The sequence below is a fragment of the Pollachius pollachius genome, assembly GCF_949987615.1.
Source record: "Pollachius pollachius genome assembly, chromosome: 3".
NCBI classification, from domain to species: domain Eukaryota; kingdom Metazoa; phylum Chordata; class Actinopteri; order Gadiformes; family Gadidae; genus Pollachius; species Pollachius pollachius.
The window spans coordinates 36,565,114-36,588,129 of NC_136936.1; the positions used below are offsets into that span (position 1 = coordinate 36,565,114).

Consider the following 23,016-nt stretch of genomic DNA (forward strand, 5'->3'; position numbering starts at 1 on the left):
CCGCTCACACACTCTGCAGCCACGCCTCTCCCAACGCTGCGGAATGGACACACTAAATATGAATTTATTATCTCTCCTCTTTTGGGTGGGACGTTTGGTTTCCATTCAATGGTAACTCTTTTCCTTGCGTCTCTTCCTCTGCCATCGTTCTCTCCACTCTCTCTCTTTAATATCCACTGCCCTGACACCCTGTCTCTCCGTGACTGTCTCTCTGATTCTCTCCCTCTCCCTGGCTCTCTCTCTCTCTCTCTGTCTGTTTCTTTGTGTCCCTCTCCGTGTTTGTATGTCTGCCTGTCTATCTTTCTGTCCTGCTCAAGTTGTCTCTTGCTGTTATGTTCTTTGGCTTTCTCGCCTGGTTTCTCTCTCTCTGTCTGTGTTTGTCGGTGTCTCTCGCCCTCTTTCCTGTTGCCAACATCACTCAGGCTTAAGGGCTGACAGACAGAGAGGCTTAGAATGAACAACAGGTGTGTTGGTGTGTGTGCGTGCGTGTGTGTGTACTTGTGGGTCTTGGGAGCTGGGTGCGGTGTGTGTATTCCTCCCTCAAGTGTGTGTGTGTGTGTGTGTGTGTGTGTGACTTTGACAACAGTCAAACAGTGATAAGACAAAGCCAAGACTAAATCTTTAGGGAGACCCATGCTCTTACTCTGCATCCCCCTGCCTGCCTTCTTTCTTTCTGTCCTTCTTTCACTTTCCCAATGTATTTGCAACCTCAATTGCTTTTGTGTTCATCCAGAGTGATCCAAAGTGCTGTTCTGCAGCTCCGTAACAGCGCCATCATAGAGCATTTTATGCTGTGTGTGTCTGCGTTAACATATGCATGCCATTTGTACACACGCCCATCCACCTTTGACCTCTCACATGCATTTGGATGTGTTTTGATTTTTATACTTCATGTAGGTAGTTGATTGGTATTGTGTGTGTGTGTTTGTGTGTGTGTGTACACATGTGTATATGTGATGTGTATAGTGTGCACTTGTTTCAAGTGCATAATTCATAGGAGGAAGTTTGTTTAATCTCTTATATGACCCCCTTCAACCCCCCCCCCCCCCCCTTCTTCAACGTGACCCCTGACCCCTACCACTGAGCACCTGGAGGTAAGCAGCAGCAATCCGAAGATGGTTTTTATACACAGGGTGCTGTCATGTCTGATTACGGTCCCCATTCATCAGTCAGGGCACACTGGCCTCAAAGGCCCACCGCGGGTCTGAGAGAGACCTAGAGATGGAGGTGGAGAGAGAGGAAGAGAGAGAGAGAGGTGGAGAGAGTGACCGAGAGAGAGAGAAAGGGAGGTAAACATGAAGCAAAGTCAAGAAGGGGTTAGACAGAAGGGTTTAAAATGATGGGTCATTTGTTTTCTTTTCAACTGTATGATACATGGGTATCTAATGTCTGTGTCTGTGTGTGTGTGTGTGTGTGTGTGTGTGTGTGTGTGTGTGTGTTTGTGATACTCAGTGTAATGACCTTTCCCATCTCTAGCTCCCACAGCGGCCATACATTAGTGTCTGGACAAATCGATGAGTGATGATCGATGTGTATTATAAAACCCTGCCCTCTGCACGCCTGTCACTGTCTCTATGAGTATGGAATAGGATAGGGCTATGATTGGATGTGATTATAGAATATGCATTAGGGAGCCGAGGTTCAATCAAAAAGAAATAACAATTAAGATCTAAATTCATGAAAGTTTAATAAGCACTTATAACGATGCCTCTTAGACTGTAAGGAAAGAAAAAGATTACTAGACATAATACACTGGCCAGAAGCACGCTATTTGGCTATTTGGCATGCTACCCATTCATGCTAACACATGCACATATAACTTCATACACACTCAATATATATTTCCATTACATTCAATTCTTTTCAACAATACGCATGGGATATGCTCAAGTCAGCCAGGAAATTTCTATGAAAACGTAAAAATGAAAATAATTAATAACCAGGCTATTCATAGAAGGCTGGTTTTATTTGCGCTTTGACCGTGGCCGGATATTTATGTGCATTACCAAGAACAGTTCCCGGAAAAGTACTCTCTTTTTATTCATATATATATATATATAATATATCTTTTTAATTATGTAATTATCAGCGACATTGAAAGCTTTTTAAGGCCACTGGTTCTAGGGCGTGGAAGCTGTGTGAAAGATTGCAGCCAGAGGGGACTGGTTTAGCCCAGAACGCAAGGGACAGACCACTGCCTGGCTGCTGCTAGTGGTGCTAGTGGTTGTTTTTCTGTTTCTCGAACTCTCCATTTGTCTCTCTCTCTATTTCACTCTGTTCCTTTTCATTGCATTTTCTTTACTGCACTATATTCCATCGCTCACAGTCTCTTTATCTCTATCTCTTTTCCCCTTCCCTTGTATGCTCCCGCCACACCTTCTGTTTCTGCTTCTCTTTTTTGTTAATCTCGCTTTTGCGCTCCATCCCTCTCCGTCTATTTCTTCTATTTGTCTCTCTATTTGTCTCGTTGTCCCTCAGTCTTTCTCGCTCGCTCTGTCTCTCTCTGTCAGTGTCTGTCTCTGTCTCTCTCTCTTTGTTTCTCTCTCTATATCTCTCTCTAACACCCTCTCTCAATTCCTCTCTCTCTCTCTAAAAGCAGCTTAATTCCATCATGTTATGGTGGGACAGCAGTAATTACATTTATGACACAGATCCTGCTACTCGCAGCAAAATACTGCGTGCATTTGCTCCTTTGTATGGCTGTTTTTTGTGTGTGTGTGTGTGTGTGCGTTAGTGCATGCATGTGTGTGTACTTATTCGTGTGCTTATCCATGCGTGCTTGCCCGCTTGTGTCTGTGTCTGTGTGTGCGTGTATAAAACCCTGTGTGCGTGCGTGTTTGTACGCGCTAGTCTCTGATAACCGTCCCCATCAACATTATTTAGCGTTTGTTTCATCTCACTCCAGCAGACAGGGTGCATTAGCGTGGAGCATCCGACCCCGTGTTCGCGGGGCCCCTGCTACATACATGTCTTCCCCCAAATGGGAAAGTGCCAGAGAGATTTCAGTTTGTCTTCTTCCCTTTAAAAACCATGACTATGGCGAATGAACCCCCCGTGCATGTGCCCTCCCCCCCCTTACTTATTAGGTCGAAACGGAGGAAACATCAAACGCCTTCTTTCACAAAGAATGTGTTAATCTGCTGCCGGCGATGCGTGGCGCGCTATTGGCTGGTGGGGCAGCGCCAGACGTTAAGAGGGAGCATATAAAAACCGGGTGGGGATTACGTGTTTGGACGGAGCGATTACAGTGGTAGAATACTGGGTGTCTCCGACGCGCCCCGGCGCTGTTGATGTTGTGGGGCGCTGTAAACACGCGCGCCGGCCGGCGGCGCTTCAGCATCAATCTCCAGAAGCGCCAAAGAACATTTCATCAAAGCGTCCCGAACAACATAAGCTCCGAGTTCCCCCAGTCCTCCCTTTGCCCACGGCTCGCTCCGGCGGGGTTCAGATACTGCTCAAGCCCTGGTGTCTTCTGGGTAAATTCAGACCCACCGCCGCCTGACCTTACATTGGACCAGAGGTGTTGGAGATTTTCCCTCCCGTTTCTTGTAATTTGGTATTCCGTACTGATGCAGTGCCAAACGTTTCACTCGTTTAGTGGAGCGTTTATTACGTGGTGTGTCTTCCTTAAGCTTGGGAGTCTGATGTTTATTTCAGCAGATCGTTTTACTTGTCCCTTGTGGGCCTGTGGACCGTCTCTGTGAGCTGTTTTCCCCGGCTGGAAGCTGCATTCAGCAGCCAAACGTCATTCATTTTATCCGCCCCTCCACCGCTGGCATGGCTCAAGAGTCCCTTGGTAGGGCCATGTCTCGCCGTCTGCCCATCCCAACTCCTCTGTCATCTTTTATTCAACTTACATTTTCTAGTTTTTCTCCCTCAGTTCCTTTTTTAAGGAGGATTAACATCTGTCGATCAGTGAGGTTGTTTAGTTGCGTAAGGTTCTGCTTGTTGGTGGATCTCAATGCGTGGGGTTTGAACCTGCTGTGGGTGGGTTTCTCTGACTTCTAGCCCCGAGTGGGAGGCTGAATCTCATTGTCAGAGCTGGTGTTTTGTTTATTTATGGACGTTGGATATCATTAAAATCACTTGGTGAGCGATTTGAAATTATAGCAGTTTATTTGTTCACAGCGGTTTACAGGTTATGGTTGATTGATGTTGTGTTCTACTAGCAACACGTGTGTGCGTGCTTGTGTGTGTGTGTGTGTGTGTGTGTGTGTGTGTGTGTGTGTCTGTGTGTGTGTATGTGTGGGTGGACGGTAATGACTGCAAGATAAAAGTCCCTCGGAAGACCGGTTTGGCATACGCTGTGAGCAGATTTCCAAATTGTTATTGTGGTCGAGCTGCTGTTTTTCTTCTAATAGAAGAAGGTTCATCTTGAGGTCTTTTGGACGTAAACATAGATTTTGGGAAGTCATGTGTAAGGCTCTCCAACTGTCCACTGGCAGTTTGGTTTATGTCACTCAAACCTCAGCTGGAAGAATGAAAAAGTCAAAGTTACCCCAACTAGTTGCTGTGGGTTAAACTGTGGGTTAACTGTGTAGGTTAAACACCTTTAAACACAGCAGTGTGTTCCTCTACCCGCTGATCGGTCACACTACCCATAACGGTATAGTCTCCGAGCTCACGGATTCCCCTTCTCTGTGCATGGTGTGTCATTGCGTCTCATCATAGGAACTGTCAGTGGATTAACCAGTGAGATTATCACAGCTCCTGAGCTGATTATGTCTGGATTATTATCTTCATGCAGATCTTGGGCTAGCGGATCAGACTCAGATGAACTCCTTCCTGATCCTCACACTGCGTACAGGACGTCTTTGTTCCTAAAGATTCTGAGGTTAATAAACAACCGCACCAGCCAAGATAAAACACGCTGTACTTCTTTAATCCCAGACGGGAAATTCAGCAGAAACAAAAGGACCGTCATAGAAATTCAAATACGAGTAAGAATATCAAATATGAAGATAAGACTATAGTGAAAACATACTGAAAATATATCTATCCACACAATAGGTGTTGTAGAAAATGTAAAAAAAAAAAGAAAAGAAAGAAATGTAAACATTATAAATGACAGGTTAAAAAAAGCGTAACTGAGAAGGTGAACGGTTTAAAGTTGGGAGTGGCAGGGGGAGGGGTGGGGGCGTCCTCATCTTCTGAGCTGGGGGGCTGACTTGTCACTGGCTGTCTCCATCTCCTCAGCATCAGTGACCCGTTCACATTATGCATGTACATAAATTCTGTGTCCACTGCTATCCGTGTGTGTGTGTGTGTGTGTGTGTGTGTGTGTGTGTGTGTGTGTGTGTGTGTGTGTGTGTGTGTGTGTGTGTGTGTGTGTGTGTATTAGCGTCAGTGTGTTTGTTTAATGGCTCTTTAAATGGATGTGGAAGTCACATCAGTCCTCAGATTTCATTTGCTGCTCGGAGACGGAGCCAAAGTCTCTCTTACACACACAGACACACACACACACACACACACACAAACACACACACCCAGAGCGCTGGTGTGTATAGGGAATCATTAGGTAAAGTGATGCAGGAGCACCTATCATGAATCACAGACGCATCACATCGACAACCCACCGCCAACGCGGAATCCCAAATATGTGTGTGCGTATAAGTGTGTGTGCCTTAGTGTGTCTTTGTGTGTGATTCTGAATGCATCCCCATGCTCCGTTTTAGTGTGTTTTATTTTTTCTTCCTGCTCTTTCCCTATAGATGTTCTTAAGATACTTTACTTCGAGAATATCTCTTTCTTTTTTCTTTCTTTCACATTTCGTATTTTTCTTTCTTCCCTTCTTTAAACTCCTTTATTTTTTCTCTATCTATTTTTTCTTTCCTTCTGTCTTTCTTTCTTCCTTCCCGTCTCTCTCTCTATCCCCCTGCGTGCTCCCCAGCCCGTCTCCCTGTGTGTGAGTAATGTTCCGGGTGAGATTCCCTCTGCGTGTGTTTTGTTCCTAAACAGCACAGCCGTGACACTGACAGATGGGAGGAAGGTAGCAGGTATTAAAACAGCCTTCTCTGCGGCCGTTTAGCTCCTACCCAGGACCCCCCCCCCCCAATCCCACCACACAGGGCTCCCAGGATGTCTTCATCCTTCTGCACCAGCCCTCCTCCAATCTGTCCTTTTCTGACGTGACTTCCTTCATCCAGCCCTCTCTCCATCATCCCCTCTAGCATACTCTACTGACAGCCCTCCCTCCTCATCCTCCTCCTCCTCAGGTCTCAACTCCCCCCCTCGCTCCGTTTCCTCTCCAATATCCTCCCTCCTCCTCTGATTCTCTCCCTCTCCTCCTCCTCCTGTCTCTCCTTCTCCTCTTCCTCCTTTTGTTCCTACCCCACTTCCTCCTTCTCCTGATCCTCCTCCTCCTCTCTCTCCTTTTCCTCCACATGTCTCTCCGCTCTTGCCCCTCATCCTCCTTGTCTCTCTTTCCCTTCCTTGCTCCCGTCTCCCCTTCCTCGCCCCCTTTCTCCCCCCTCCTCCCCCCTCCTCCCGGCTGCTTATCCCCCATCTTCCTCCAGCCTCTCCCCTTCCTCCATATACTTGGTGATGGATAGACCCAGAGGTCTCTCATCCATCAGGACCTCAGTAGCAGCAGTTTGGTTCAGACTGATCTCTCTCTCATCTCCCTCCACCACCACCACCAGCTCCACCACTACCACAAAGAACCAACACCACCTCCTGCTTGGAACATGTCCACACCAAGACCCCTTGGACTTCAGCATGGGACAGCTTGGGGCTCTGGGCCTGATCCGTGCTGATCCCGACTGATCAGAGCTGATCAAAGCTGGCTAAAGCCAACCAACTAGCCACCCGATCTGGACGTCGATACACTTATTGATCGCTGTTCTTTAGTTTCCTGTAGAAAGTTTTTCGTGCTTGGCAAAAAGTGCATGGTCAAGGCTTTGGGATGCGAGTGAAAGGAGGCTTTAGGATCACTGACACATATGCACACGATTGATTAATTGATCATGTAAGTGCATCATATCAGAGCAAAGCAAAGAGGTAATTTAGACATGAAAGGACAAGATGATCAATTAATCAATCCCTCTTCCCTCTCCCCCCATATGTTCTCTCTCTCTTTCTCTCTATACCCCTCTCTCTATACTTCTCTATACCTCTCTCTCCATACCTCTCTATACCTCTCTCTCTATACCTCTCTCTCTATATCGCTCTATACCTCTCCCTATTCCTCTCTCTCTATACCTCTCTCTCTATACCTCTCTATACCTCTTTCGCCCAGGCCCCTCCCCTCAGGTAGAGCTGGGTCCCACCCTGGGTCTGAAGAAGTCCAGCTCCCTGGAGAGTCTCCAGACCGCCATGTCGGAGGTCAACAAGAAGAGCGAGCTCCTCCCCTTCCATCGCCCACGCCCTAATATGGTCAGGGGGCGGGGCTGCAATGAGAGCTTCCGGGCGGCCATCGACAAGTCGTACGACGGGCCGGCGGAGGAGGAGGAGGAGGGTAAGAAGAGATGAAGAAGAGAGATGTGTTTCTGGTTCTAATCTTTGTTTTTTCAGGGCGACGGGGCTGTATTTTGACAATCAGACAAAATTGTAGCGGATGGGGTGTTCGACTCCAAGCTCAAAGGTTCTGGGGTCAAACCGCAATGTCCACAGCCTTACCCTGTAGGCATTCTCAAGCAAGACTTCCCAACCCCTACCTTTTCTTTGATGACCTGTATCTGCAGTTACTGTCAGTCACTTTGTATTTAAAATATCTGCTAAATTGCTCAGACAGAGCAGCAGTTCCTGTCTGTGGTCAAGGCGGCGCTAATAGCGTCCGGGTAACTCAACCTGTTTAGCCCCAGCTGCCGTCCCTTAGGGTTCATTTGAAGGCATTACGCCCTAGCTTAGTGTAGCTTAGCCTGGCTGCTAGGTGTTTGTTTTCTGGCTTTCCCTGGTTAAGATGTGTTGACAGATGACAGCTGAGCTGACCACTAAGGGCAGTCGATGTAATTACCCTAATTTTAATGAAAAAAACTGAGCTGTACGGATCCTTAAGAATCCAACACTTCATGAGTGTTATTTTTTATTAATAGTGTATTATTTAAATGTGAGAGTAGGAAGTAAAGAGAAAGCAGTGGTTTTAATTCCCCCGCTATGTTAATAGCAGCTGTCCAGTGTCTGTCACCACTGGAGTAATGAGGCTGCTGTCTCAGATCACACAGGATACACCTAATAACACACATCAACACAACACACCCACACACACGTGCACACACACACACACACACACACACACACACACACACACACACACACACACACACACACACACACACACACACACACACACACACACTCACACAGACAGTCACAAACACACATGGACACACACACAAGCATTCACACACACACAAACAGACACAAAGCCACATGGATACACACATAAGCATGTACACGCACACACACACGCAATCACACACACACACAGGCAAAAACACAAACGCAGAAACAGACACGCACACACACCGAAACAGAGTTATCATATCTGTTAACATCTGTCTAACTATTTAACACTTTGAAAGCTGTTGTAATCTGGTAGAGGACAGGTTCACCAAAGGAAACACAAGCACATTCACACACTGACACACACACACGACCACATGTGCAGATACACTGTCATTACATTCTAAGCGTGCGGGAGAATGGAATCATTTATTTTCGAACTAATCCAAAGTCATTATAATACCAAATTGAACAATCAAAACAATTAAATGTGATGAATTTCCAATATTCAGGTTTATTTCATATTAACAGTCCTCTTCTGCTGAGGTAGCTCATGAATATTCCTGTTTATTAACAAGATGCTATTGTCATGTTAAACTGCTGTATATGAAGTATATGTCAAATTCAAACCTTTTGTTGTTCTGCATTATATTAGAATAACTAAAGGGGGACGAAACACACGCTCAAACTGGCACACACATACATGTGCAAACGGACACACAGTGTCAAGCACATACACACACACACACACACACACACACACACACACACACACACACACACTAACACACGCAAACAGACACACAGTTTCTCGACAGCTGTTGCATTGTGGGGCTGCGGTTCTGCCTGGTAATTTCCTTTGAATGCTGGAGCTGTCAGGAGGATCGTCCAGGCCTCTGATGTCTCCTGTCATCTGGTTCCCACTAAACAACACTTGTTATCTTTCTCAATATTTCACAATCTCCTCATATTCTTCGATCTGCTTCTTGTTTTTCAATGCATGTTTTTTATAACATATTTGCTGTTGTACTGCCCTTTCAAAAATCTCTTTGTTTGACTTTCTTCCCTTCTGCCTGCGTTTCTATAATTATTTTTCGCCGCTCCTTCCCTCCTTCCTCCCTTCCCTCCCTTCCTGTACTATCTCTCTGTTCCCTCATTCTCTACCCCCATCCTAAATGGCAGTAGGTAAAACACTAACTTTTAGCCAAAGACTCATGTTTCTAAAAGGTAACCTAGCAACGAGATGCAGCCTGCCAGTGCAGACCAAAGCAAGCCATTAGTCCTCCCAGCTACTTAGGAGGAGCAGTCTGTTGACTAATAGGCCTTATACAAGCCACTCTTCTGTGCTGTTCTCTGGATATAGCCCTGGTTCTGTTTGCAGGTTATTCATACCTAAACTACTTACTCCGTTACCCGACCATGTAGAATGTCAGTTATATAGTGTGTGTGGGTGTTTGTGTACGCAGGCGGCTGTTTGCGTGTATTTCTGTGCGTGTTTGTCGGTGTGTGGGTCATGTCGGGAGCAGGAAAGTGTTTAGTGTGTTGAACTCGGTCTGATAGCCAAAGTTGGGAATCAAACCGAGTCCCCTTTTGGCTGGGCTAGGAGCCGGTTCACCTGTTGGCCTCAAAAAGACAAGAGGCCCGTAACCCCTACTGACCACTGGCTACTAAGTTACACAAAATGTACTCTGTAATCACTGTAGGTCGATTTGGATAAAAGTACACTTAATAGTAAAGCATTGTGTGTGTGTGTGTGTGTGTGTGTGTGTGTGTGTGTGTGTGTGTGTGTGTGTGTGTGTGTGTGTGTGTGTGTGTGTGTGTGGCCCTAGAAGAGGGGTCTGACCAGAGCTCCGGGCGGGACACCCCGGGCAGCAGCTCGTCCCACCAGGGAGCGGGGGAACAGACAGGGGAACGGACGGAGGAACAGACGGAGGAGACGGCTCCGTCCAAGAAGGAGAAGAACAAGAAGAACAAAGGGAAGAAGAAGGAGAAGAGCCAGGCCAAAGGGAAGGAGAAGGAGAAGAAGAAAGGAGAGGAGACGGAGGAGACAGAGAAGAAGAGCAAGAAGAAAGGCTTTGGCCTGCTGAGGTAATGAACTGTCTGTCTGTCTGTCTGTCTGTCTGTCTGTCTGTCTGTCTGTCTCTCTGTGTCCATGTCTGTCTGTCTGTCTGTCTGTCTGTCTGTCTGTCTGTCTGTCTGTCGATTTGTCCCTCTGTCTGTCTATTTGTCCTGCTCTGTTTCCATCCATCTGTCAATCAGTCTGCCCCTCTATCCGTCAATCCATCATAAACCTTAAACATGAAATGCATTTATGCATTGCGTTTATTTATGTTCCCCACTCTCACATTCATTAATACCTAACTCTCGCTACATTATTCATCAATTGATGAATTATGCACAAACCACACACACACACACACACACACACACCCACACACACACACATTCTCACTCTCTGAAATGTGATACATGCCGACGAGCAGCCGTTAGCCTGCCTGCTAACACTCGGTGCTACGAGCGGTACACAAACACCCACCGGAGGTGGCTGTACAGCCACGCACTGTGTTCTCACACAGAGCGCCCTGCCCTGTTAACAATGAATGCTGCTACGTGCACGGAGGCATCAGTGCGCCGAGTGGGAACAGTCACCAGAAGGTCTGAGCAACACTTTCAACTATTTATCCATCTCAAGAACGCATATCACATATCGTCCCATGAGAAGGGAAAACACAAACACATTCAGGAATTCCCACGCACGCACGCAGGCAGACACACACAAACACACACAGTATCAATGGCCATAACCCTTTGAACGTCCAGTCTTCTATATGTAGTTCTACAGTATACATATTCAACCAAGTGCTCCCCTTAATGGGACTTTTTGACGATTACATGGATAGAGATCTCTGGCGATCCGCTTGAATGCAGTCTGATCCATTAAGAAATGCAGGCCCAGTTTCAGGGAACACATACAATAGAAGTCTATGTGAACCACAACGCACAAAAACACTTCCAGATTTCAGGTGGCCATTTTCCCCAATTATACCTTAGAATTACATGTTATTTAAAGGGAACAGTTGGGTAATTAGACTAATGCACACTAATTTGCTTTAATAGAAGTGGGTCAATGGGCCCATTTTTCCTTGAAAGCCTTCTTTCTCTCTCTTGCTCTTTCCTGTTCCCTCGCTCACTTCACCTTACCCTTTATTTTGCCCTCTCTCATTCCCTATTTCTCTCACTTTCACTCTCCCCCATGTCCCTCTCTTTCTTGCTAATGCACAGCTATGTTCAGACATCAAACATTGTGTTATCTAACGCTGAACAGTGTTCCTTTTATGGTGAAGAAACACAGCCTTTGGTGCTGCTCGGCCGTGTGAATAGAACTCAGGCCTGTCTGTAATGGCGCTAAATTGACTAAGCGCGCGTCGGGACGAAATGTACATGGATTAATGGACCGATGGCCAGATAGAGGTGTGTTTGGCTCACTTCTTTTCACTGGTAATGCCTTATAATTTGCCAGACTCAGTTTATACCCCGTCTGTTGTAGGGTGTGTGTGGGAGTGAATGCGTGTGCGTGTGTGTTTGTGTGCGTGCGCGCGTGCGTGTGTGTTTTCATGTAAAGAGTGGTGCTGCATTATTAATGCGGCGTTGTCAATGCACCCCCCCCCCCCCCCCCAAAATCCTCCATCAACTCCTCCATTCCGCCCCTATCACCTCCTCCATTATCACCTCCCCCTTCACCTCCTCGACCGCCACTTTCATCACCACCTACATCACCTCGTCCTCCTCCACCACACCAATCCTTCTTCCCTAGGATCCACCGCATCACCATCCACACCCACCCGACAGCACTGCACTGCCCCCCCCCCCCCGTGTCCATCCTGTCTCACGTCTCCCCACCTTCTCGCCTGATCCCTGCTGCCTCTCACTGGGTTGATCGGCTGGACCGATACGTTGAAGGCTCCCTCACAGCCCCCCGCCCCCCGCCACCAGCACCTCAGCACTTCCACCCCTCATCCCTCATCTCCATCAATCCGTCTATCTATCTCCTCTCTGATCTACTGACACTCCCACATCCTCTTCTTCAAGTGCCTCCATGAGGATCCCTCCCTCCCTCCCTCCCTCCCTCCTTCCTTCCTTGCTTCCGTCCTTCATCTCTCTATCATTAATCACCGGGCTGCTCTGTCCCGCGGCGCGTCCGGCCCGCCGTCCCTGTCCGCGGCGTGATTGGTGCAAACGGCCGTGCACACCATGAAAGGCAAATTGGTGCTTTTCAATCAGGGCCGGGGCTTGTGGACATGATTGGTCACATTCAGCTTCCAGCGGTGGATTTGATTGGCCTAATGGTTTGGGAGACCATGTAGGCCGTGAATAAGAGCGGTTTCTGAATCCATTTAAGTTTCCTTCATTTTCCTCCTGATTTTTGGAGGAACGCAGGTTTGAAACCACTGTACACCACACACACACATGCATGAACACACACATGCATGCATACGCTGCATGCACACACACACACACACACACACACACACATACTCTTACAAGTTATTTACTCTTTGAACAATTAAACAATTTTGCTGAACCTTTTTTTATATTTATACTATATACGCTATATATGCTACGCATGTTATACTAAACACACACATACACATGTAAATGGAAACACAGATACGGTGCATGTCAATGTGTGTGTATGTAATTAGCATGTATTTAGGAGATTAGATTAGGGTTACATGTGTGGTAATGATCCTAAACGTTTTCACTGGAAGTGAGTATTTAATGTGTGTAGCGAGGGTCAGACATGGCCTGGGACTTTCAACAGACACACGGTCGCTGTGTGGACAGATGACAGAGATGATCTGCCCTATTATCTGGAACACTGCCATCTGCCAATCAACCTGTCAATCATCCTACTCCATGTGTGTTTGCGTGTGTGTGTGTGTGTCTGAGCATTTTTGTGTGTGTGTGTGCTTGTTGCGTATATCTTGCTGTGTGTGTGTGCGTGCGTTGTGTTGCTTGACACGTGCCCCCCCTCCTGACATGATGCATATTCAGGGGCTGGTAAACAGGATTGGTCACACAGACGTGTGTCAGATACTCGCAGCCTATTGGCTGACGACCACCACCAGATGCCGTGTGAAAAAACCTGTCTGTGTGTAGATGTATTTGTGTGTGTATGTGTGTCTGTGTGTGTGTGTGTGTGTGTGAGTGTGGTCCCTGCAGACTTTATGCCATTTCCTTTTTATCCTTCTAACTTTCAGAGTCACCGACACAGACCAGTAGCACACACACAAATCAAACGACACACACACAGTCTGACATGCACAAACACACACACACATGCACATGCATGCACAGAAGCACACACAATGTGCACACACATGCACACACACAAACTCAGCTAATTAATTTCCTTGACACACGTCCATGTGTCTCAGTGCTGGACTCTCAGCTCCTAACAGACCTTCTTATTATGGGCTGTGATCACCACCCTCTGGGTGGGCCTGTGTGTGTGTGTGTGTGTGTGTGTGTGTGTGTGTGTGTGTGTGTGCGCGCATAGGTTTTTCAGTGTTTAGGGATGTGTGTCTGCCCGTTTGTTCATGTGGGTTTGTGTGTCTTTGTGTGTGTCTTTTTTATTATGTGTGTGTCTTTTCATCTGAGTGTGTGTCTTTGCCTTTGTCTGTGTCTGTTTCTCTATGTGCATTTATATGTTCCTGAAGCTATGGTTTGAGAGCTTTGTATTGCAGAAGAAGGTTCATCCTTCATATAGGTTACATTGGAAACTAGAGCTGCTGGTATCAGAGGGACCAACTTTGACTTGTGAGTCAAAAGAGTGTGGGACTGTCTGTGTGCGTGTGAATCTATGCTAATATATGGATATTCAGTCGCCTTGTTGAAGCCACTACTGTCAGTGCCTCCGTCTGGCTATGTCACACTCTTTTGTGTGTGTTTGTTTGTGTGCCTGTGTGTGTTTTTTTTTTGTGTGTGTGTGTGTGTGTGTTTGTGTGTGTGTGACTGTGGTTTTGGGTGTAAATTGGTGTATGATGTATTATATCATATTTGTATGGTTTCCTTTACTCATCTCCTTGAATCTGCATCTTATTCATACCGTTTCTAAAGTTAGCTTGTAATTCCACATATGTTCTAACATTTGAAGTGATCACCTGAGATGGGAGTGCCTCATAAACGTGCCTGAAAGATTTGCTCCAACCTTTTTCTATTCTCTATACTTCCTCTCTCCTATTCTCCTCCTCAAGTCTGTATCTGCTTCAAGCTCACAACCATAATCACAAACTCATCCTCCTCCTCTACCCTTTCCTCCAAATCTCCCACTCCCTCCCTCTCTTATTCCTCTATTTAGTCTCTTTCTCTTTGCTCTTTGCTCTCCCCTGTTTCTTTAACTCTTTCTGTTGCTCTCTCTTGCTCTCTCTCGCACTGTCTCCACCAGTTCAGCGGAAATGCCGCGTCTCTCTGCTGGACTGAATTGCTCCATCGTGGGGACCCTTCGCCCGCTCCGCGGTGGGGCCCATTAGCGATGACTAGCTCCATTCTGGAGTCTATTATGTTTAAGCTCCACGGCTGGGCCTATTAGCCCAGGTAATTTTTTTGTTTTTTAACATTTTTGTCCATTTCTTTCTATTTTGTTGCTGATGTGTGTGTGTTTTTGTGTGTAGGCGTGTTATTATGTGTGTGTGTGTGTGTGTGTGTGTGTGTGTGTGTGTGTGTGTTTGTATCTATATGGTTTGTCTGTGTGTGTGTGGGGGTGCATGTGTGTGTTGTCTAGATGAAAGGTTCCATGGTAGAAAATGGACTTACTCTGTCGCTGCAATCACCCTCTCAATGACTGTCATCTGCAGGAGGGCCTGCTATTGGCTGCTCCAGCTAGGCTATTTGAAACTCCAAAAAAAGACCTGTCTGTGTGTGTCTGTGTGTGTGTGTGTTTTCAACCCGATAACCCAAGCAGCCTGAAACAGTTGCTGGTGTTTAAACTACTTCCTCCCTTATAGTATTGTGCTATTGATCTTTTTAATTATTAACAGTATTTATGTGTTTATTCATTAAAATTGCATCACGAGTTAATTCACTATGTCAATAAGCTATTACGGTTGTCGTGTCAAACAGCTGTTTGAGTAGAGCAGAGTCCAGTACTTGAGTGAAGGAATATGAATCAGGTGAATCTGGCTAACAGCTGGCCTGTCGATGATCATCTCTTGACTACGGCTGCTAGTCATCATTATCTGATTCATCTATGAAACATTTTCCACATTTTATCCTTTCCTAAATGTTCTTCACAAGTTTCCAGAGCCTTAAGTGAAGTCTGGAAGTTGTGTCTAATGAGCAGACTAGAGTATTTGAGTTGTATAATGATCTGAAGCTGAGGGAAGAAACCACATATTTGAGATTTGAGTGAGACAGACTGTGGGACAGGCAGACAGATTGGCAGTAGTGGAGTATTATTAAGATTTGTAGATAATAATAATAGATTTTTATATAAAGTGACTGTTAAAGACTTTCAGTTGTCAGAAGCTTGACCAGACTGTGTGTGTGCGTGTCTGCATTTGTTTGCGTGTGCTTTTGTGTGTGTGCGCTTGTGTGTGTGTGCGTGTGTGTGTGTGTGTGTGTGTGTGTGTGTGGGGACTCATCAGCCACTCTGACAGAAAGTCATTGGGGTGTCACTGACAGATGCCATGGCTGCCAATCATCTGTGCACGTGTGTTCCCAAGTGCACTTTGTGCCTGCTCATGCACGTTGTGTCCACATGGTCCCACGTCTTGCTTTAAGAGGCTCTGTATTTATGTAAGTGTGTGTCTGTGTGGTAAATGTGTGTCTGTCCCAATGTGGTTTTATGTGTTGTTTTTTATTTGTGTGTTAATGCTTGTGTGTGTGTCTGTCTGGAAGTGTGAGTCATACACGTCAATCATTTATCCTTTTGGGCTCCATCTACGAATCACAAAGAAGGGGGAGTGTCTTAGGACAGGCAAGGGGCGTGTCTAAAGGGGGGAAATATATGGTAATATACAAAAAGTGAGACTCAATAAACTCACAGATGACATAACAACTCCTACTTTCTCTGTGTGTCTCCGTTTGTGCGCATGATATTGAGTGTACAGCACATCTGATTGTGTGAGTCTATGTGCCCATATATGACAAAGTACTCTGTGTGTGGTTGTGTGTGTGTGCGCGTGTGCATGTTTCCCTTGTTAGTTCTCCCTCTGCTGTGTATTTCTGCTCCAGATGGAATCCTTCAACAACCTGTGTACATTATCATGTTTTTCCCGCTTCTAATTAGCTCGTCTGCACATGCTAATGAGATGGTGGCGTTACATGATGAATATTTATGGGGTTCCACCTGATGGATCTGTTTTAATGTGCTGCAGCCCAGTTCCCCTCGCCTTGTAAAACATGGCTGACCTTTGACCTGAGCAGACTGCTCCTGCGGTCAACTTGGTGGGCTAACTAATGTTTTATGTTAACGAGGTTCTGTTCCCTTTACAAAACTAATATCAGTGTGTCAGTCAAATACACTGTTTTCAGACAGTTTGTCTGGGATGCCGGACCAGTAGTGTTAATAGATTCTCATAGAAAGTCAACTCTTATTGTTGATATCTCTAATTAGTGGATTTTTTTCTAATTATTAAAGGTTATTCGAAGGGGTGTCAACTAATATCTTCATAATATTTATCAAAATGGAATTATGGATGATTTAGTCCCTCTCATGAACCATGTTGTGTAAACATAGTAACAACTTAATCGGTGTGTCTGTCTGTTTGTCTAGTGACAAATAACACCATTCTACTTGCAATGGTAGCCAGGCTTCTCAATAAGTGGCCCAATTAGTTAACGCTGGCTGTATAGAGAGGGGATGAGGAGATAAGGGGAGGAATGTCGAGACAGGGAAAGGAAGAATGCACATATGCAAATGCACGGGTTAACTTATACTAAAGTAAAGGAGGTGTGTCACATTAAAGAACAGATTAGGAAGAGGAGGAGGAAGAGGTTAAGAAGGGAAGAAGAGGTAAGCAGAATGGAGAGAATAGAAGCACCTCACAGAGAGAAAGAGACATAAAACGAGGAGGAGAGATGAAGGGGAGGTGAGAGAAAGAAAGGGGAGGTATCCAAGAGAGTGAAGGGTACACTTCCCTTGCCCATGGTAGTATTAATTAGAGCAAGACACACACACACACACACACACACACACACACACACACACACACACACACACACACACACACACAACCCTGTACTCCTGGCTGTACCATTGAGCCCTCCTGCATGGTTTAAAATGGGCACTGCCCCCCCCCCCCCCCACAGTGAGTCCTTATTAACCCATTTAAAAAACACACACGCACGCACGCACACACACTTACGCAGGCACACGCACATGCACACACAGACTGTCTATATCCTCTTTATTTCTCATATTAACATATAAACACTCTAACAAACATTTATTTTTACATATGACATGCACACAAATAATGCATAACTGTTTATTTATATCCATATGTAACAAAGTGAATCTGGTCTTTATTAATCGATAAACAGACAGCAGGGCAATTCTTCCACCCGTGCATTACTGGTGTTAGCCACATTATACGCAAGCAGCATTAGCAACTAGCTTAGTTAGCACAAACGGCGCTAGTGGGGATCCAGACACGCTATTTGATTAATGAATAAATGTAGAAAACATGGTTGCAGGTCAGGGTTCACATGTTACAAGTTATTTACTATTAAGTAGACCTATTATCGTTCACATACTGAAATCAGTGGGATCAATGGGGGATACCAGGAAGTATCCACATCCCTCTAGTATCAGAATGGTGGAGGTTAACAGGAAGTGACCATACCCCTCTAGCTGCAGTTCTGTGAGGGTTAGCATGGAGTTGCCACACCCATCTAATCTCAGTACTTGGTGGGGGATAGCAGGACATTTCTAAAATCTCTATAGTGTCAATACTGTGAGGGTTAGCAGGTAATAGCCACACTAACCACTTCTCGCTTTAAAGTCGGTATAGTTGGCTTAATATGTTCTGAGTTTTAACGCCAGCTACCTGTAAATCTAGGTGTTTGTGTGTGCGTTTGTATCATACTGCCTTTCTCCACTCCTCTCATTAGCAAATGTCAGCGGTCTGCATATCCCCTGCACATCATCATTCAATTAACGTCAATGGGGGGGTGGCCAATGAGTTGCCGCTGTGTGGTTGGGTGTTTGTTGATTCATGATCTTCTCCTACGTAATGATTTGCGCAGTGTGCAGCAGTGCTGAGTAAGCTTCCCAAAGTTGACCACACACACACTCTCACATACACACAAATACACAGACACACACACACAAATGACCTAGTATCGACTGTTGTGGTTGGCCTATTGAAGAGTGGCCACTCTTGTTGGTCTGATGCTCACCACACTTTAATTTACTAAAGTAGCTAAATGTGTGTTAGTGTGTGTGTGTGTGTGTGTGTGTGTGTGTGTGTGTATGCGTGTGCCTGTTCGTTTGTATTTATTCATCTATCCAATCAGTTTATTTATCCATCTGTATCTATGTATGTATTTCAATGGAATTTATATTGACTATTGCTGTGAATAAATTAGCATTTGTGTGTGTTTGTGTGTGTGTGCGTCTGCGAGGGTTGAAGTCCTTTTTCAGTCTTCACACACACAACTATACCCACTTGTTTCCCTCTCAGTCAAAGACGTTTTGTGTGTCTCGCTGAATAACAGAGTTTATAGATTGGTCCTCTGTCACGCCTTTTACATTCTTAATGTGCGCTTAACTCGTGTGTGTGTGGTTGTGTGTGTGTGTGTGTTGTGGGAATGGCGTGAATGTGTTCCTCTGTTGCAGGCGATGTCAATCATGTAAATATAATCAACAAAGCCCATATCCCTGAATAACACCATATTATCACTTAATCGTTTTATCTAGTCATTTAGTTAACACTTTAATCCAAAGCGGCTAAGAGTGAATTAAGACGTCTTTAACAAACGAGTCGGGGTGGGAGCATCTCACTGGCCAAATGTGCAGGTTACTGTTGATACTGGGGCTGGAACCCGGTGTCCTTCAGCTGGAAATCAAACCCCATCCAACCACGTCTGGACACGCCCTGGGTATCAACCAGGGTTCGACAGTCACTTTGTGGGCGACTTCCTTGTAATTTGTTTACGTTTGTTTTTCGCGTGTTGACATGTTCCAGGTTTGGGAAGAAGAAGGAGGAGAAGAAGGTGTCCAAGGCTGCACTGCAGAGGAAGAAGTCGGACATGTTGAGCCAGGAGGAGCTGCACATCATGAAGGAGGAGATAGAGAGGTACCGGGCGGACCCTCCTTGAACCCTTATGTTATCATCCTTGGGGATGTTTCCTGGACGCAAGACCTTTTGAGATGGGATGGCCCCGTTGTACGGCCTGTTCTTTCCCCCCCCCGTGTGTTATTCCGTACGATCCCTTGTTCTCCTGGAAGCCATCATGGTAACGGAAAGGAGGAAAACGGTTCCTTTCCCTTGAACAGGTTTTGTTGTTTGTTTTTGCTCCCCTCTCATCCCCCGCCGGGACTCTGTGTGCTCCATGTTCTCGCCCTGATCTCACCGTCCTCCCTCTGGAGTCTGTGCATGGATGTGCTAACACACACGCAAACACGCACGCGCACACATATTCAAGGCTATACCTGATGTGTGCCAACTGACACACACGCAACAATATTAACACCTACCAGACATTTGCTTCCTTTGATGAATTGTGTTCCCATCTATCTGTCTGTCCATCCCTCCGTCTGTCTGTATGTCATTCTCTGGCCTTCTGTCTGTCCGTCTGTGTCCCTGTCTGTCTGTCCGTCCGTCTTTCTCTCCGTCTATCTCTGTTTGTATCTCCTCCGCTCTCTCTATGTCTCTCTGTCTGTCTGTCTATCTGCCGGTCTGTCCGTCTATCTGGCTCTCTCTATGTCTGTCTGTCTGTTTATCTGTCCACTGTCTGTCTTTCTCCTCGTCAGGATCGAGGCAAAGCATCCAGAGCTGAAGGACCCCCGGGCCAAGGGGGACCCCAGGCCCAGGGGCCCAACGGCGGAAGGCAGCCGGGTCCCCGGGGGCCCCCGCTACCAGGAGGTGGAGGACGACGAGGCTGACCCCAACTACGCCCGCATCAACTCCTTCAGAGACCGAGGAAACGTGGCCTCCACCTCCCCCTCCCCGCCGTACTCCTCCCACCCCCCCGACCACGGCCGGGCGCCCTCGCCTCCGCAGCATCTCGCCCACCCTGGTTACGGTAACCACGGCAACGACCCCACGATGGGACCCAACGGCGACCCCATGGACGGGCTCTACGCCAAGGTGAACAAGCCCAGAGGAGGCGCCTCCATGGCGCCTCCTGTTGGACCCTCCCCCCCTCCTGCTCACGGCGGTGCTGGTGACAGGTGAGGAGCCGTCTGGAAGTCTTCTGTCTTCTGTGGCGCTAGTAGATGCTCTACTCATCTATTGATTCATGACGTATAGGCCATGGAAAAGCTTTCTTTCCTGCTGTTGTACTGTTTGTCTTTCTTCCTTCTTTGTTTGTCGTCTGTTTGTCTTTCTTCAATTGTCTCTCTGTGTCTCGTTGCCATTCTTGCATGCTTTCCATTCTCTAATTTATTGTTACTTCTTTCTTCTTTTCTAGAATTAAGTTCATAGTTGCAATCCTTCTTCACATATTTTTTTTTCATAATTAGCAGCTGAAACATAGTATAAATGAATGCACATAATAACTATAATAACTTTCTTCAATGGGGAAACATAACAGTATATTCTTTCTTTACCTCTTTGTGCAACCAGACATCAGGACAGACATGGTTTTCATCTCTAAACAAACAAATTGTGTGCGTGCATGATAGTGTGTGCGTGCATGCATGAGAGAGAAAGACTAGGGCACCAGTTTGCAAGTGTGTGTCCAAGATAAACAAATTACGAATGACTTGACGTCCATCAGTATTTCGACAGAGCAATGAAAGCAAACCAACACACACACATACACACACAAACATAAACAAAGAGACACACACACACAAACACCCGTAGTGAAATACGGACTGCCACATTATCTGGATATATCCGTCTGGATCTTAAAGCCTTTGTGCAATAAATAGAGAAAACAGAATTTATCGACAAACTCTTGACACTATGAAGCACGCAAACACACGCACAAACACAAACACACACACACACAGTGACGCAAAAATATTCACAAGCAAGCATTTCATATAAATACCCATGCATATTTAGGCAGAGAAAGAACACACACACGCAAGCACGCACGCAAGCACGTGCACACACAAAAACACACCAACAAAAACACACGCACACACACACACAAATACACATGCACACACACAAGAACACACGCACACACACACACACATACACATACGAAAACGCACCCACACATACAAACATACGCACACAAACACACATGCCAGGCATGAACACAAAGACACAGGGATGCATAAATATCCGCAAGCACCTCAAACACGCATCCATTGCTAGGCAAACAAACAATGCACACACACACACACACACACACACACACACACACCTCGTAGCTCCCTCACGAAGAGAAATGCTGTGTCCAAACAGTGGCAGTAAAACCAGCAGCTCATGAATACAGACGCTCTCCTCTGTGGTCCTCTGGGATCCCTAGCGTAAATGTTTAGCCTCATAGCTCACTAAAGAGCACATCGTAACTCAGCTGGTCCTCCATCACACACACACACACACACACACACACACACACACACACACACACACACACACACACACACACACACATACACACACACACTCTCTAATAGCATAAAAGCACACTCATCATCTCCCTGTTTGGGATAGGAGGTTCAACCCCCAGGTCTTCATTTTTGATCTTCACAGCGCGAGTGCAACCAGGAAAGCAGATCTTAGCAGATGTTTACTAAACCATTGAATTCCAATTGGTGGAAACTAGGATGGCAGCGGTGCATTATGGGGCCTGAGCCCCTCGCAGGGCCATGCATCGATCGTGAAGAGATGGACGGGCCACGGCTTGTTAACGTCAGATCTATGTTCCTGGTGGGTGGAGCCAGCTGCAGATGAGCTTTGCTGCTACGAGTGAGCTTTGGTGCTGGTTTAGAAATATGATATATTGTGTTGAGATACGACATATAAATTGCCTGGATATAAAAATGTTCCCATAAAAGGATAAATGGATTTATTTTTTTGCTGGTTTAGAGAGATATGCAGTTCAAGAGATATGATTGACATTTTTGCAGGTATGGAATGGTATATGAATAGTTTTTTTTTACTGCAGGTATAATATTAGTAAAATATAAATACGCTATTTTAACGCTATAGAATGATTGATATGTTCTGTCAGTATATAACAAGCTATTTAGGCTATTAACAAGATGTAGAATTATATATATCATATATATATACTATATATATGAATGTCTATTGTCTATTACATCCTTTTTCTGAACCTTTCATTGTATGAATGCAGTGTACCATGAGTGATTTCTGAATGTGCTCTCTTGATTCTATAGAATCATCTATGAATGAGATTTTGTTCTTCACAAATTGTAGAAAATTTCCAAAGTACTGTGCGCTAACAGACTTCGGAACGTACATTTCCAGGAAAAGCTCCTTCTCACTGCAGGGGGAGAAGCAGAGAGAAAGCCTCTTAAGTGCCCATTGAGGACGGCGTGAAATGGCGTGCATTACTCTGTAAAGAGATGTTTTTTCAGGTAAAATACCAAGTAATTATCGCCGGACAACGTTTAGAGTAGGAAGTCACTTCAGGCCT

At 45.8% G+C, this 23,016-nt stretch overlaps 1 protein-coding gene across 1 annotated transcript in view; it reads left to right on the forward strand.

The window, feature by feature from the left end:
• The window catches only part of LOC307073300 (partitioning defective 3 homolog B-like), a 188,073-nt gene that overhangs the window by 102,592 nt on the left and 62,465 nt on the right, over nucleotides 1-23,016 (forward strand). The window contains exons 19-22 of the mRNA XM_079733031.1: nucleotides 7,238-7,456; nucleotides 10,056-10,311; nucleotides 19,416-19,526; nucleotides 20,204-20,623. Coding sequence (XP_079589157.1) covers nucleotides 7,238-7,456; nucleotides 10,056-10,311; nucleotides 19,416-19,526; nucleotides 20,204-20,623 — 1,006 coding nt within the window. The remainder of the gene's footprint in view (nucleotides 1-7,237; nucleotides 7,457-10,055; nucleotides 10,312-19,415; nucleotides 19,527-20,203; nucleotides 20,624-23,016) is intronic.